Source organism: Catharus ustulatus, chromosome 6, assembly GCF_009819885.2.
Source record: "Catharus ustulatus isolate bCatUst1 chromosome 6, bCatUst1.pri.v2, whole genome shotgun sequence".
Lineage (NCBI taxonomy): Eukaryota > Metazoa > Chordata > Aves > Passeriformes > Turdidae > Catharus > Catharus ustulatus.
In genome coordinates, this window is record NC_046226.1 from 12685907 (window position 1) to 12702244 (window position 16338).

At 44.7% G+C, this 16338-nt stretch overlaps 1 protein-coding gene and 1 long non-coding RNA gene across 2 annotated transcripts in view; one reads left to right on the top strand and one right to left on the bottom strand.

Annotated features, from left to right (window-relative positions):
* Nucleotides 1-10748, bottom strand: part of EML1 (EMAP like 1) — a 128457-nt gene extending 117709 nt beyond the window's left edge. The window contains exon 1 of the mRNA XM_033061527.2: nucleotides 10503-10748. Coding sequence (XP_032917418.1) covers nucleotides 10503-10530 — 28 coding nt within the window. The 5' untranslated portion in view covers nucleotides 10531-10748. The remainder of the gene's footprint in view (nucleotides 1-10502) is intronic.
* LOC116997200 lies at nucleotides 10140-15704 on the top strand. Its single transcript, XR_004418122.1, has 3 exons — nucleotides 10140-10479; nucleotides 11018-11091; nucleotides 15166-15704. It is a non-coding gene; the product is annotated as an uncharacterized LOC116997200 (long non-coding RNA).
* The last annotated feature ends 634 nt before the right edge of the window (nucleotides 15705-16338 follow it).

A 16338-nucleotide genomic window follows, 5' to 3' on the forward strand; every position in this document is an offset into this window, starting at 1 on the left:
CCTGCAGCAGCTGCAGTGGGGAGTGCCTGCCCAGCTGTGTTCACTCCTTGGCATTCTCCAGAACTGACTTGTGAGCAGGTTGGCCTGGGGCAAGGCACTGTGTCAAGTAGTGGAAAATAAATTTGATTCCCCTGTGCTGGCCCTTCTCTACAAACTCTCCTTTTGGGATTGTGGCACAGAACATGTTTGGGTGGGCTTGGGGCCGTGCTGGGATGGACTCCTGCTGCAGCCTTGTCTCACTCTGTGTGACTCATTAAAACACCCAGTTACCTCCAGTTCTCCACTGTCCCTCAAGGTAGCTTAATTACATGGTAGCTTGTCAACTGGGCAATCATCTCAGAACAAGGAAATCTTTAAAGATTTTGCACCGTTATCTAGGATAACCCAGCTGCTGGACTTCATTAGGAAAAGCAAGCAAATGCACGTGCTCAACTCTGAGGCACATTTCCGTGGGAGAAAATAAAATCAGTTTAGCACAAACAAGTATTTTCTAATCCTGCATCTTCCTCTTGGACAAAACAGAGGTGTTCAGCTCCTGGCTGCCTTTGTCTCATAGCCAGAGTAGGGAGTTTTCTCATGCATCTTGGGGTGCTCCTCTGCAGGGACACCTCACCTTGGGAATGAGGGCCATGGCACAGGAGCACATGTGCTGCTTCAGGAACTGGCTTTGTCCTGCTGAAATCCCACTGGCAGAATGAAGCAGGGAGATGCTTTTGCTCAGGGTCTGATGAGCTCTCTGCAACCCCAAAGCCCAAAATGGTGCTGGACCCTTGCTGGAGTTGGTTATGTTTTGATTGGCCTGAGCAGGGAAACTCCTGCAGTACGGAGTGAGACTCACCATGCTCCAACAAAAATGAGTCATCTGCTTGGTTTTCAGTGGTTTTCTCCTTCCAGTGTAGTGGGAGAATAGTGAAGAGCTGTCTTCTTACTCCTCCCACTTTATTGGACATCAAAGCAGGCAGGGAATACTAAAGGACAGCAAAAAGACTCTCCAGCTCCTTTGTGTGCCAGGATGCTCCCCAAAGATCTGGAGAAACTAAATAATTGTAGGAGAGGAGTTTGCTGAGAAAACAAACACTCCTCCTGTGAAAAACTATGAGCAGATTAGATGCTTTCCCTGGAGTTTTCCAATTTTTTCATTAAATTACTGAAAATGAAAACATGAAGAAATGTGGTTGGCGTTTAAAAATACAGCTTTTGTTAGAAAAATATTATTCTCCACCCTACATATGTGAGCACTGTATACCTCAGTCTGCCATATCTGTTCCTGGCATTTCATATTCTCTCACACTTTGCCACATGATGCTTCTCCCTAAGCCTTGGATGTTTAAATACTTGACCAAAACATCTTTCAAAAAAATCCCCACTCTCCATTGGCATAACCAGCCCCATGTGCTGCTGACTGGGTGAAAATGGACAGTGCATAGACATTTTGACAGCCACCAAAAAATCATGATGCAAGAAACCTGGCTTTAGGAAAAAAAAATTAAAACAAGTCTTCAGAGGCTCATGATAAACATCAAAGAGTTGGCAGCACTAAGAATAATCAAACAGTTTAGATGATATTTCCCAGCTAAATTGTTTCCATTTCATCAATGTACTATCTAGTTTGCCTGAATATACCATTTGGAATTCATTACAGATGCAGGAAATAATAGTTTCCTTCTCAAAATCCTTTCCACATGTGGTCCACATGGCTCCAGCACAAAGATTGCAATATCATGCCTAAGTCATATGGGTTTCAGAAGGCCAGCTGACTGTCATAGCAACAAGATGAACCTGGGAGTCTCTGATTTGAGATAAAGACCTGTAGAAAATGACAGATTTAGTGTCCCAAAGACAGGTTGTCTGTATCAGAAGTGTTTGTGTGTGAGGCTATTGACATTGCAGAGCATCTCCAAGCAATTGGTGAAATATCAAATTATAATTATAGCAAGTACACTTCTGTAGTTATGTAGTTATGAGGTGCCTGAGCATCTTGTATTTTATGACATATGTGTTTCCAATAAGCTGTTTATCATAATATCCCAGCTTCACCTGTTGAAGATATTGAACATGGTAAAGTACACCATTCCAGGAAGATCAAGGACAATTTCAAGTTGTTAGCTTGAAAAGTTCTGCTGGGAACTGGATTGCATTTATGCTTCAGCTGCAGAGCAGCTCTTGAAGGGAGAAGAGTTGGAGCAACTGTGGGAGCCCAGGTTTTCCCAAATGGTCACTAATGCCATGTTCCTCCTCACCTCACGCTGGAGCAGAGACCACAGGTCTGATTTATGGACATGCCCAGTGCTCACAGCTGTCAAAGGGGTTTGAATATGTGAAATGCAGTGGTGTGCTGGGTGCTCTGAAAGAAGAGCTCCTTGGCACCTCCAATTACACACCCACAGCACTAGGAACTGGTTTTGGTTTAATCTTGATGTGCCTCAGTCTCTCACATATAAACTCTGAATAACTCTGTACTCATGGCTCTGTGTGTGACTTATTGCTGAGTCACATCCAGCAATGTTTCACTAGGGGAAATACAAAACATTCACTTAGTTTTAATTAGTGCAAACATAAATACATTTATCTGAGCAATTGTGCTGGGACAAAGTATGACTAATGCCTGGTGCTTCCCATGCCCCACAAGTGCTTGCTGGTGGGGCCTCACCCAGCAAATCTCACCAGCCACACAGCACAGGGCTCAGGCTGCTGGTCTAAGGAGTACAACAAACGTGACCCAGCCACAATTTTTACTGATGGGACAGGGGATAAAGATATTTCTGAGATTTTTGAGAGTTGTGATCCTAATTCATTGGACTGAATGGAAAGGCTCCTCTTGATTTCAAAGAATCTGGGTCATGCTCCCAAAACGTGAGTGGGAGATGTGCTAATTATGAATTTAACCTGAAGTCAGGTCCTTCATAATCACATGGTCAAGCACAACCTGAGATGCTCAGCTTGCTGTCACCACTTTAGATTTTTTAGTTTTACTTATTTATTACTCAGGTGTTGTAATGTTTTACACACAGGTCTTTTTGTGTGTCTGTGCTTTTATTTCTTTTATTCTTTATTTCCTCAGCAGACCTCTTCAGGCAAGTTGTCTGGTTGCAGGATTTTTCACCTTCTGGTTCAGCAGCAAGGATTTTACCATTTTCACAGTAACTGTTATTCACTGGGAAGTGTTCTGGGTACACTGTGTGATTACAAAGCATGTCTTGCAGTTCCACAAGAGCATGTCACAAAGGATAAGAATGTAAGTGTATATTTATTTGTAAGATTGGTGACAATCACATGGAATGCCAAGTTTGCATGTAGTGCCTATGGATTTATGAGGGAATTTTGGGCCTAAACCTTTCAAATATCTCTCCAAACCTAATTTCATGCCTTCATAATACCTGATGGGGATGAGCCTGAGTTCTCCCAAGGAGCACTGATGTGGTGGAAACTTGAAAAACTTAGAAAGAGTGCTGGGAGCAGTGATGTGGTGCTGGGGGTTCCCACCTGGGCGGTGTGGAAAAGCTGCCTAGATAAATCAGCCATTGGCAGCTCTCTGAAATGCTCCCTGTTTTTCTGTGATGGAGACAGCACTGTACTTCCCAAAGGCTTCTTGGAATTTGTTGTGATTCCTCAAGGATCACAGCCATTTTACCGAGCCTAGTTTGGAGTCCTCTGAGCAAGGGCTTGCTTTTCTTCCAAAAGCAATCTGTGTGACTGACAGACCGTGTGCAGCAGCAGAGAGCAGCTCTGGGCAGTCCCTGTGTGCCCTGCTGACTCAAGGGTGACTTCAGCTGCTCCCTGAAACCCAGGACTCCTTTGGGGAACTGATCCTGGGCATATTAACCTGCCCATGCCCAGCACCTGGCATTGGTCAGGAATCCATTCCTCTGCCCCAGAGTTTCTTTTCTACAGGGAAGAAAACATTTGGGGGATCTTGACAGTCTTTATGTGAGTTTTAGAGGTCTGTAAGGTAATCCTTAATGTTACAATTTAATTTAATTGTGGAAACCACTAGTGTGTGGGGAGGGAGCTGATCACAGTCTGTAAGGAAAGAAATAACAGGGACAGAGAAGCAACTGAATATGATGATGAGAGACTGGGCACTTGCCAGGTTTTTGGGAGGGCACACTGAGCATTCAGTTTGCAGACTGAATGACAAAGGAAGGGAAGGGGGCCCCACCCTCTAAATTACTGCCTGTATAACAGGTCTGTAGCAAGAGAAGGCTCTAGACACTGTTAAATGCAATTGTGGCTTCTAAATACTGACGGCTTAACACAGAATATGTTGGAAATACTGCAGATGTTATGAGGGGTGGAGGAGAGGAGGAGAAAAAACATCCTGGTTGTTTTTTGCATGCCTTAAATTACTGTAAACATGGAATAACACTGTTCAGAAATGTGCTGTGCAGTGCAAGTGCTCTTGCTCACAGACCCTGGGACAAGCTACAGCTTCCAAATATTTCTGCAGATAAGGAAAATCCTCCCTTTGGGAAAGATGTAGCATCTTCTGTATTTCCTAACTAGATCCTTAACCACCATCCCAGCAGAAAACATTCACACAAACTTCTACTGCCTCTCCTGACTGCCTGAAAGAGTTCTCCTCCTTCAGCACCCCTCCTCAAAGAAAGAAAAACAATCATTTTCTTGTGAAAATTCCTGTTAATGTGTCTGCCAGGTCAAATACCCTCACTTGGAGCCTCTGTAGCACATAGCATACATACTCACATCCTCCTTCAGAAAAGCAGTGACCTGGCACAGCCTCTGCTTGCCAGCTGAACAGTTAGGCTAGCCCAGCAGTCTAGTTCTAGTCTAGTTAGTCTAGAAGGAAAGCTGACCTGCTGCTTTAAAGGCAGAGGCTGGAGATGAAGACTAACCCAGTGCCTGTGCTCAGGACTCTCCTGGAGCAGTCAGCTCCCACCAAACCACCACCAGGCCTAAGGGACAGGACACCCATGCTGGAGGAGAAAAACAGAGCCAGCAACTGAGTTTGTCATTTTTCTAGTGCCAGAGGTTGCAAACTTTTAAGCTGGTTGTCAGAAACAACTTTATGAGTGTCAGAGGGGTGTTGTACTACACAGCTGTGTGCAGGTGCACTAAGTTTGCCTAAACTAGGCTGAAGCCCTATGAGAACCCCCTAATATTGGGCTGCAGCAGAGGCCACCCCCTCTCATCTTTGCTTCTGATGAAAAAGAACCAGCTTTGCCATTTGTGGCATTTTGCCCAAGTGCTAATGTGGAATTGCTCCTTGCCCTCTGGCTCTCTCCCAGTTCTCTCCCTTTCTCAGCACTGAAGCAACTGCTTTGTGGTCTGGGGAGGCCTCAGATTTCCCCCAAATGGAAAAGCCCTTTTTCCCCAACAAAACATCTAAGGAGGTGCATGGAAGAGAGCACAGTTGAGCCATAGAGCCCCAAGGCTTTGAAAGCCCTGTCTGGAGGTGGGAATCCCTCCTCAGCAGGATATCCTTTAACCCAGGCTCAGCTCTTACCAGCCTCTGCAGCAGGTGAAGGCTGCACCCAGGTGATTTTAACTCTTCATGGACTGTAGGCTGAATATTTTGGCTCATGGGGCTGTCTTAAAATGCTGTATGAACAGAGAGGGCTTTCCAGGCATGCCTCTGGCAGGCTCCCACCCTGGTGTCTCCATGGGTCTTGCTCATCACCATAAATCTGCTTCTGGGGGTGTTTTTGCAAAACATGGATGCCTGGGGCACCAGAGTCACTCATTTTTCCTTGTGTGGTTGCCTGATCTTTGTGTTCCAAACTCTCTCTAAAGCTTTATACCATAATGTTTGCTTCATCACCATCAGGGTTTGCCCCCTGAATGCACAGCCCTGCTGCCCAAGGCAATGCTTGGACACACTGAGGACACTTGGAATTTCTGGAGAAGCAACAGAGCTGGCTGGAAGGAGAACTCCCAGCAGCCAAGACAATTCTTGTATTTCAATTCCATTTTCATCAAACTGGGGCAATATTCCCTGATATTAGATCAGATTTTAGTTTATCTGACCATCCAAAGGCTTTCTGTCTTGCTTCCACTCAATTTCAATTTTCAAAAATGTGATCTTTAGAAATGTATTGATATATTGACATTGTCAACAAAATGTTGCATTTTGATTTAGTAACATCTGTATTTTGTGATGAAGGAATGGTCTCTTGGAGAATGTGTGACTTCTCATAGCTAGCATTCATCTCCTAAGCTGACTTCCCAAATGCCAAAGGCAATGAGTTTACCAAGTGGTCCATACACCAAGATTAGAGTTTCTGTGAAGTGTTTATCAGTCACAAACCCTGATAAATAATACAGATACTTGCCAGGTTCCCATCATCCCAGCATCCTGGGCTCACCTTCCCCTGCAGGGGGATGCTCCTGGGGAGCTCTGAGCAGCCAGTGCTGGTGGGTTTAGTGCAGTCAGGAGCTGTGGCTCATCCTGCTGTGAGTCTGCACTCTCTCTTGAGATGCTCACGTCATGCCATCTCATTCCTAAGCCACAGCAGGTAACTGGTTTGATATGCTGGAAAACCCTTCCCACTTCTCTGCTTATCCCCAAGCACCAACTGCAGTCTGCACAGCCGCTCTGCAAGGTGATTTCAGGGCATTGCCTTTTACTGAGGGGCTCACCCTGCAAACTGTAATGCACAAGTGGTGCTCCACCCCTAAGGGAAACACAGAGTTACCTTCAAAAATATAGACATTCTTTACCAAATCCAATGAAATGTTAATTTCATGCATAATCCTATGCTAATATGAGTATGTGAAAGTGGGACAATTCTATTTGACAGGAGTAGTGCTCATGCATGTGCTGGGTCATGATTCTTTTGTTACAGGAAATACATGTGGGCTGTATTTTATTCCCAGTAGTTGTTTAGAGACAGCCCAGTATGGGAGCTGGAGGCCTTGCTCACCAACAGCCTCTCTGACTGAGATAAATGGACTCCCTATGACAGTGCAGAATGTGTCACATTTCAGGAAATCTAAATTCCTGTATTTTTCTGGGATATCCTAATTCTGAAAACACCAATTTTATCAACTGGCTCCAGTCTGTCTTAAAGACATGTTTGAAATATGTAATTTTAGCTTTGAAAGGAAGTATTTAGCTGAAGAGTCAGGAACATACTTCAGATGAAAAGTCTTGCTTCCTCCTCTACTGAAACAAGGCCAATAAAAGTTTGTGAGGAATTTTAAGGAAATTTAGTTAGATTTGCGTGCCACCTGCTGCAAAACAAGTTACATCAATTCTGTTTCTTCCCTTCTTAGCCCTGTTGCAGTAAATAACAGAGAAAGTATGCATATATGAGACTCCTGGTGTTCTTCTTCAGCATTATAATCTTCATCTGTTATGGCTCAATACCCTGGGTTATTTCAACAGTGGTGTTATCCACAAGAAGTTACCCATGCTATTCAAAGTCAGTCTGTGGCTGAAAGGGGAAAGAAATAAAAGAGGCACTTGAAAAACCTTTGCATGACTTCAGAGATTTTTCTGAAGTCAAAAGGTTTGTGTTAAGAACCAGAACCATCATGACTCATATATTCCTAATCAAAATGCTGGATGCGTGAAAAGCTCTTCAGTTTTTCAGAGACTGAACTACGACTCCTTACAAGAGGAAAATAATACACACAAGGGGAAGCACTTAAATAATTGATGTGCTTTTCTTTTATCTGCTTGTAGGAGTGACAAGAAATCTATGTAGCTGGCACTAATGGGTAGCATCTGTATGTCAATAATTGCTAATGAGGAAGAAATTGGAGTGCATTTATCCTGAACTGACTGATCTTTCTTTCTTTCTCTCCCTGTGTTACAATGGGAAATTATTAGTGTAAATTTTAGAATTCTGTTAACTTTCAAATCTCAAAAGGCTTTCAAATGCCTTTTTTGGGTATTAATTTTATCCAAAATAGCTGGACACTTGCTTACGTGTAATCTGTGTTGTGGCATTTAAGATCCTTTTTTTATATCTGCTGTACTACATTCAAACAACAAAATAAAACTTTGTTTGCATCACATGTTTAAATTTCATTCCACAACAGTGAAAGGGTGCAGCCACGCTGGAATTGAACAGAAACCAGTAATATAAAAACACCCAGTGCTTTCATCATTAAAAATTGCATAACCATTTCCAGCACTGAAGTAGGATACTCTTACTGAGTAAAGTCTTTTGAAAAATTATTGGTGTATCAAGCCTCTCATGTCCAGCTATTTAAGTCCAAGATTGTATTCAGCCATTCCCCCTAAGTTGCTTTTCTGAGGGAACAATTGAGCAGCTGTTCCTGCTACATTCTTGTGTAGGCTGAAAGCAGTCTAAAAACTCTGGCATTAATTTCCTGTAACTACAAAGTGCAGTTCTCCAGGTTGTTGGTGAGGCACACCCTTTGCAAAGAGGTTACTGAAGCAGTGCATACACTTGACACTAATATGTGCTTTGGCTAAACTTATTTATATCCATGTGCATGTGTATACACGGGCACACACACAGGACTGTGGGGTTGTGTTAGAAGCAGGGCTCTGGACTGCAGCCACATTGCAGTGCTAATGATATCTGTCACTGCACCGACTTTTTGTAGCTGTATTATCTGGCTATATTCAAAACCAAGGATTTTAGAAGTGCAGTTCCAGCCTTGCTATGCTCATTGGATTCAGAAAAGGGGCAATTCTGCACTAGTGAACACTCATCAGTGTATTAGAAAGTTTGATGATTTTTTGCGACTCTTTTTATGGAGTGTAAAGTTTTAAACTGCTGAAGTATTAAATTTTGACCTATCTAGTTAAAAAGCAATAGCCACAAAGAGAATTATTTCAAAATTCCTTGACATGAAAAGCAAGCTGTCAGTAGCTGGCTCACTAAGACTGCTTAATAACTCTGATAAACTACTACCATTTTTTTCTCCACTGCTGGTTTTGTGCATATTGTTATATGCATATATGCATCCACGTGTCTGTAAGTACAGGAACCAGAATATTTTGCAAGGTCCATGAAGCAGGTGTCCCTTGGGACAGGTTGGTTGTGTCTGGCGTGGGGCAGGATGTGCCCTGCTTCCTGGGAGCAGGCCTGGAGACAGGGCTGGGCAGCATGGGAGAATTATTGGGGAAACAGAGAGAAATAAACCTTTGCTCTGTGTATTCTGATCCATGTCTAAACATCATTTTAACTTTCATTCCTGCCCAAAGAAAATTGCTTCCTTCCCTCAATGCATCCATGAATGTTTTTCTGGAAGAAACCTCGAAGGTCCTTTCAGCAGCAAAGGTAATTGAGATATTAGTAACTTCTGCACTCAAGATGCCATGCACTCCAGATATCAGTTTCATCATTAATATCAGATGCCAGCTGATACTGATACTGCCACCCTGAAATATCCCACCCCCATCTCAGAGTGCTTAATAAGCAAACTGGGGCCAGGCCCTTAAAATCAAAGCCTGGAGAAGCGAAACTTTGCTGGTTAACAGTTCACCCATTTGAGCAGGTAAGCAGGAAACACTCATTTTCATCTCTCCTGTCTTCACTGATAGCAACAGCCCAGAGAATTGTGCATGGTGCAGTTTGCTCTGCACCATATACATAATTTATATTTTTCCACTCTAGTTATGAGTGTGTTGTTTTGGACTTGGGATCTGCTCTGCAAATGGAAGCAGAGAGAGGAGGAAAAAAGAAAAACATTGCAGCAGCCTTCTCCTTCTCCAGCCGCACGTTTTAGCCTAGAACCTCATCTCTGATGCACAGCCTTCATAGACCAATGGAACACATGCTACACATGTTGTATATACAGATACATGTGAAAAGATAAATGCTTGCCATGGCAAAAGAAAAAATAAAAGATGTTTCCAGTAGTCCATCTCTTTATTAGTAAAGTGCCTTGGCGGATAATTAGGCTATCATTTTGACAAGAGTTTCCTTTTGTACAGGCAGCCCAGATAATATTTACTGTTCCTCTAGAAGTTTTTAAAAAAACAGCTGAGAAACATGGTACTTGCTAACACATTCTTCTGCTCAGAGAAGTTTGACAGATACAGCCCTAACCCTAGTAAAGGATTCCTTCCCAGATACAGGAAAAGTGTTTAATGCACTTATTTTTAAAATAATATACATTTCTATTTCCTTTCAGCAAATTTGCATTACATTTATCTGCCCTTGCTGCGTCGGTTGCCATCCAGGAAGGTTTATCAAGGAACAAACAGAACGCACACACAGCGCCTGGTCCTGTAGCACCCATCCCCGCAAACTCTGCTTAGTGAGCCCATCGATACCCCCATCCCTGCGGATACCGACACCTCGGTCCATCTGTCTGAGCTCCAGAGCTCTGCCTCCAGCCCCTGAGCCTTCAGAGACCATCCAGGCATCCCCACCCTCCCCAGCCCTGCACCGCGGACTCGTAGGCACCGCACCAGCATCTGCAGAGCTTTCGGGAGTTTCTCCGCTCCCTGCTGCGGCTCCGGCTCCCTTTGAAAGCAAGCGGCTTCGCGTGTGACTTTGCAATCTGAGAATGTGAACCAGCCGGCAGGACACTGGGGTAAATATAAATCTGGCGCTTACCCACAGGCAGTCCCTCGCAGTCTGACATCGTGCGAGAAGTCCTCCTCCCCGGGGGCTTAGGAAAACCACTGCAGGACCGCAAGCGCGGGTCCTTCTCTTTGCGAAGGCAAGGGGCAGAAAATATCTAACAGTTCACACAGCCACCCTTCTCCTGCACTCCACATCTACCCACCCAGAGAGCTGTAGCAACACTCCCGTCCCTGCCTTCTCATTATGGGATGTAAAGATAAGAATGTGCTTTTGTGCCAAAAGAGTGTGCTATTGGTGGATAAATTTGTTGTCATCCCTCCCCTTCGCAGAGTTTCCTCTTTAATGTCACAGAGGCACATTACCCTGTCGGAAAGGCCATCGAATATTTATGAAACGGCTTTTAAGGGCTAAGGCGCAGATCTGCGGGAGAGCAGAGCTGATTGCGGTGCGCTGGGCTTGGCGGTGGGAGCGCCCGCAGGGCTCTCCTGCTCCCCGGGGGTGATGGGCTGGGGACAGGCTGTGACACTGTGCCTCTCCTTCTGCAGGGTCCGAGCACGAACGCTGCTGCAAAGGGGGCAGAAGCCTGGGTGTATCTCTTTAAGGAGGAAGGAAGAAAAAGGTCTTTGTTTATATTGTAATATCTGAGAAATTGTTTTGCGACATTGTTACTAAAGGCTGTTCTGTAGTTTATAATAATGTTGTGGGTGCTGATTTCTCTGCAACTTCGTGACTTTTCTTGCTTAAAACATGCCACTTTAATGGCAGTTTAGTGGCTGCTCCTGTAACTTATTTTTTTAATCTTTGAAAATGTTTATTTGGGATTTGCTTGATATGAGGTTCCCGGACTCGCACAGTCAGTGGTGAGTACCCCTGCACCCTGATTGCTCATTAGGCACCTTAATGAAGTGCAAGCAAAGGCTCTGGCAGCGCTAGAGCCAGGCTGGGCTTGGCAGAGGCATGTGCAGGACCTGGTGGGAGCCCCAACACCCGGGGGGGTGGTGCTGATTTGCTGCCACTTTTTGTCCTGGGAACAGCCAGGAACAGTCTGGGCTTTGCCTGACTCAGACCTTTATCACAAATGTCAGGGTTTTGGACCCAGAGCTGGGAGGGAGGGCTGGGAGGAGGCAAGGGGGGCTCTGGGAAGCACTAGTGGGGTTCCCCGGGAAGCACTTCCAGACCATGTGGCCAGAGACAGCCCCTGGGAGAAATGAACCATCAGGAATACCTTTCTTCAAAATGCCTCAAAGGAAAAAAAAAAAAAAACCAAAAACATAAATTATATGAAATGCACTAGGATAACAGGGTGCCCAGCACCTCTGAAAAATTTGGGCTATTTTTACTCAGATGCTTCAGTCTAAGCACCCAAAGGCTGACACTGCTAGCTCTGCCTGAGCTCTCTCTGAAGAGAAGCTTTTAATACTCTGCTCATTACTCAGCAGCACAGCTAGCCATGGATTCAATTCAGGATGTCAGGCCTCTGACTAAGAAGCAAAAATAGCTGCAAAAGTAGATTGTGACATGTTCCCAAAATCATTCCTCGGGTTGCCTACACAGGGTTGGGCAATCGGAGCCAGAAGTGTGGGGTGGCTACTGGGGCTGGCCAGCAAGAGAATCTGCTGGCACAGTTCTGTCAGGGCAGCCCTTGTCAGTGCCTGCTTCTCCATCTGCCCATGCTACACACATGGAAATACTCACTGGTGTAAGGCTCACCTGGAGGGCAGCTCTGAGGAGAGGCTGAGCCTCAGGCTGTGCTCTCTGCCCAAGAGGCTGTACAAGAGGAGAAGTGCAGGGCATCATGCCTAACCTCCCCATCCTGCTGCCACCCACAGACCCCAGGAGTGGCCACGAGCTATTCTGGCAGTCAGGGAGATGTCTGGTCTTGATCTCAGTATGCATGTAGAAAAGGAAGAAGGCCTAAACCAGATCAGGGGACTTTTCTTCAGTGTCATCTGCCTGCAGAAACATATTGCTCCAATGTGTGAGAATCAAAGCTCTCTTAGCTCGGCCCTGTGAAAATGCAGGCTCCCAGCTCTGCAAGCATTTACGTGTCAATTTAACTTCAAGCCCCACTGAAGTTCCTGGAACTGCTCACAGTTACAAACACAGGCATAAGTATTTGCAGGATTAAGGGCTCACCATTCCTCCTTGTATTCCGAGCAAACAGCTGCAGCTGGTTTTGAAGTTACTTCTCACAGCTGTGTGCCGGTGCTCCTCTACTGAAGGTTAGAGCCCTGGAGCAGAGCTGGACAAATGCCTGAAGAGAGGGCATGCCAAATCCCAGACTGGTGTCTCAGCTCTATCTTGTCCTCCAGAGGAATTTCAGAAGCCTCAGTAACCCCTGTTACATTGTCCATGGCCACGTCTGCTGCAGGTGGTTAGCATCTTCTGGGAGAGGGGCAGGGAAGCCAGCAGAGAAGACTGAGGGCGAAGGACAAATACATCTTAAACTATTACAGTAAAGTTGGCAAGAGCTCATCTGCCAGAGCCCTTACTCGGATTTGGCCTTGGGAGAGCTCTTCAGTGAAACACTAAAGCAGGTCAAAAGTTGAACAAATCAGACCTAATTCTTGCAACAATACTCACAAACAAATACCTTCTTGTGATGCGTATACTTCAATCAAAAAATGTGCTTTGATCTCTGGATACTTTAGTTATAATGCTGGGGTTTGATAAGTTATAAGACTTTTTTTTTCTTTGATTAAAACAGAGTATTTATTTTAGCTTTCCCTGTTTCTCAGCCAGAAAAGAGAAGAACTGGGAAAAAGGCCAAGCCTGGAAAATTTAAGTCTGACAGAGAAAGTTTTGGGCATTTATGAATAAGCCTAGTGTCTGTCATGGCAAAAAAGGCAAAAGCCAGAAGTTGAAATAAACAATAAAAGGTGAGAGGTAAAGCACATATTATTTCAGCAGGTATTAAACTAATGTAAGAAAGGGGCTAAATATTTACCAGTAACTGCTCTCACTTAGGCTTTCCAAGGAAGGATGCTTATCCCTCAACATGCAGAGATCCATTTATAAATCTCTCTGTTTCAATCTACTCCCTGACAGACAGCCATCTACATAAATCCATGACAAATACCATGAGTGGAGTAGTAAATGCAATGTATGGAAGGAAGCCACTGGAGTATTCCCTAAAAAATATTTTCCTGGACCACTTACTCTCCTGTGGAAGAGAGTTGCATTTTCCTGATCCATCTTGAAATACTTGAGCAGTTACTATGGTGTCCCTCTCTGGAGATTTCCAGAAGAAATATCTGCCCAGGAATGTTGTGGATGTCCCATCCCTGGATGTGTTCAAGGCCAGTCCTGACAGTGCAATGGGCTCTAGAGATACAAAGGTCCTGGAGCTGAGCTGATGTGCCTGGGGAAAGAGGGCATGTTTGGGGAAACCTGGGTGCAGGGCACCTGCCATGGCACAAGTGCACAGCCTCCTTGGAGCCCAAACACCGTCACCTGCACGAGTGAGACGTAGTGGGATTTGAAACATTTGTTTCTCATCTACATGTTTACACATCCTATCTGATCTAAGTGCCTAAATATCATGGAAAATCTGGGCTTTCAGATTTTAAACCCCATGGGGAGGTCATAATTTCCCCTGTGCCCTGACTGACTCAGCAATCTGACTGTAAAAAGAGCCTGATCCACCTGAATGCTCCTAGCTGAACCGGAGCTTTTGCTACTGCTGACTTGCCTCTTGCTCAGCCATGGATGGAGCCAGCCTCATCCAAACCTCACAGGAAGAGCAGGGAGCTGTGCTACCCACTGTGGGATCTCAGGCCCTGCCAGACTCTGCCTGCCTGCTGACATTACTGGTGGAAGGGCTTTGCTAAGCTCAGCACTGCGTAGGGGCATGGGTGAGTTGTTCTGCTTCCCTCTGCCTTTTTCTCTCCTGACAGAGGGAAATCATGAGAAGTGAGAATTATTTCTTTAGCTAACCAAGTCAGATCTGATTATTAAATCTGCAATTTTCCGTGAGATTGAGGCAAGCGCCTTACTGCCCGCTTCGGCAGGCGTTTGTATCTCCCATCAGCGTGATTTCCACGCACTTTAAAGAGAGAATGGCTGAAATGCGCTTCTCCCTTCTAATTTATGCAAATTCCCTTGGGCTTTCTCCTGCCATGTGAAGAGATTTCTGACTGTTGTGTATGGAGGATTCACAGCCTGGGGAGGGGGAGGGGAAGGACAGGGCTAGAAGAGAAACTGCAGGCAGATATAAGCAGGTTTGCATCAGGATATGGATGACCTTCTCTCAGGGCACTGAAAAGCCCAAAATGTTAGAAATTTACCAGCAAAGACCTGTTTTTCCCCTTGAAAAGCCCTGCAGTTGTGGGGATAGAGTGTACCTTTTTGTCCTCTAATGTAAGGGGTGAAATTAATGACAGATTTTGGATTGCACCCAGCCAAAGGGCAGAGAAGCAAGAGGGGAGCGTGCTGGCTGGCCAGCACCCATCCCACTGTCAGCCCCACATCTCCTGAGTCACTGAGGTCCCAGATGTACCTATGGGATCACTGGGATGCTGTGCCACAAGTACAGGTGGCAAAGAAATGAGCTGCTGGTCAGATGGGCTCAAACTTCAGTACAGTAATCAGCAGAAGGAAAAGCAACCAGGCTCAGCGAGAAGCAGAGCGCCCAGGAAGTCCCAGTTACTTTTATTTCATTTTTGTTTTCTGACACATCCTCTTTGCATTTCAGCTTGGTGGATGGGGAGTGTAATAATGCAGCTTCAAGAGGAGATGATGCTCTGACAAGATCTCAAGTGGGCTCATCCAGAGAAGGAAGAGTGAGTAAAAATAGGCAAGATACAGCTGACAGCTGAAACTGCCCTCTAGGAAGCAACAAATACAAAAACAAGAGCAGCCCCCAAAATAACTAGGCAAGTAATAATTTTGCATTTATCTTTATTTTTTAAATGTTATTAGCAAGATTTTCACTAGTAAAAATTCCATCTGAGCTTTGTGTTTGAGAAAGGAAATGTCTCCATCATCTCCTCTGATGTCACCCCAGAGAGAAGATTAGAAGATTAACTATATCAGGTGATACCAATCCAGCAGCAGAGAAAATAGTTTTCATCCAAAAAGAAAATGGAGAAGCAATTCTAGCTATCTTCAAGAAATGTGAACCTTACCAGTGATAATTGCTGGCTCACAAAGAAAACACTTTATGCAAATATATAAATATACAGTAAATAAAATAAGAAGATCGAAGATTCTGTTGAGGATTTATCTTAAAAAATTAACTGATAGCCTGAATCTTGGTGGCATTTTCATCCCATCTAGTTTATAAAAGCTTGCATTCTCTGGAGGGGAGTCATGAAAGGCTACTGCAGTGGTGTGAAGAAACAAATAAACTACATTTGAAAAACAAAAATGGTTTCTAAGCTGCCACAGTTCTTGCTGATGAGTGTGCTTACTTCTGACACACTGAGCCAAAATGAGCCTGCTATGGTGCTCAAGTGAGATGCATTTGCACAAGGATGGAGAAAAGGTGAGCATGACAGCATGAGCCCAGCTTTTGGCATCTGCTGACAAACATGAGTGGCTCTTTGTTGGTCAGCTCTGCAGGAGTCACCCAGCACAGAGGGCACAGGCCAAAGCTCTTTTCCCATCAATACATGGTAGATTTTCATGCTGTAATTACAGTTATTGGCAGTTCCTTCTGCAGAGGTTTCAGGTGTTACTGAATTGTCTCCCAGTGAACATAAAAAGCCAAGAGAAATTATATGATTCAGTCTGATCTTGCTGGTTTTTGTTTTAGGGGTATTACTGCTGTTTATTTTACTGGGTTTGAGTCTTGCACAGGTGAGTGAAGCTGCATTTGCTCTGCATGGACCTGATGGGAAAAAGTGTCGAGCCCTGCATGTAAATA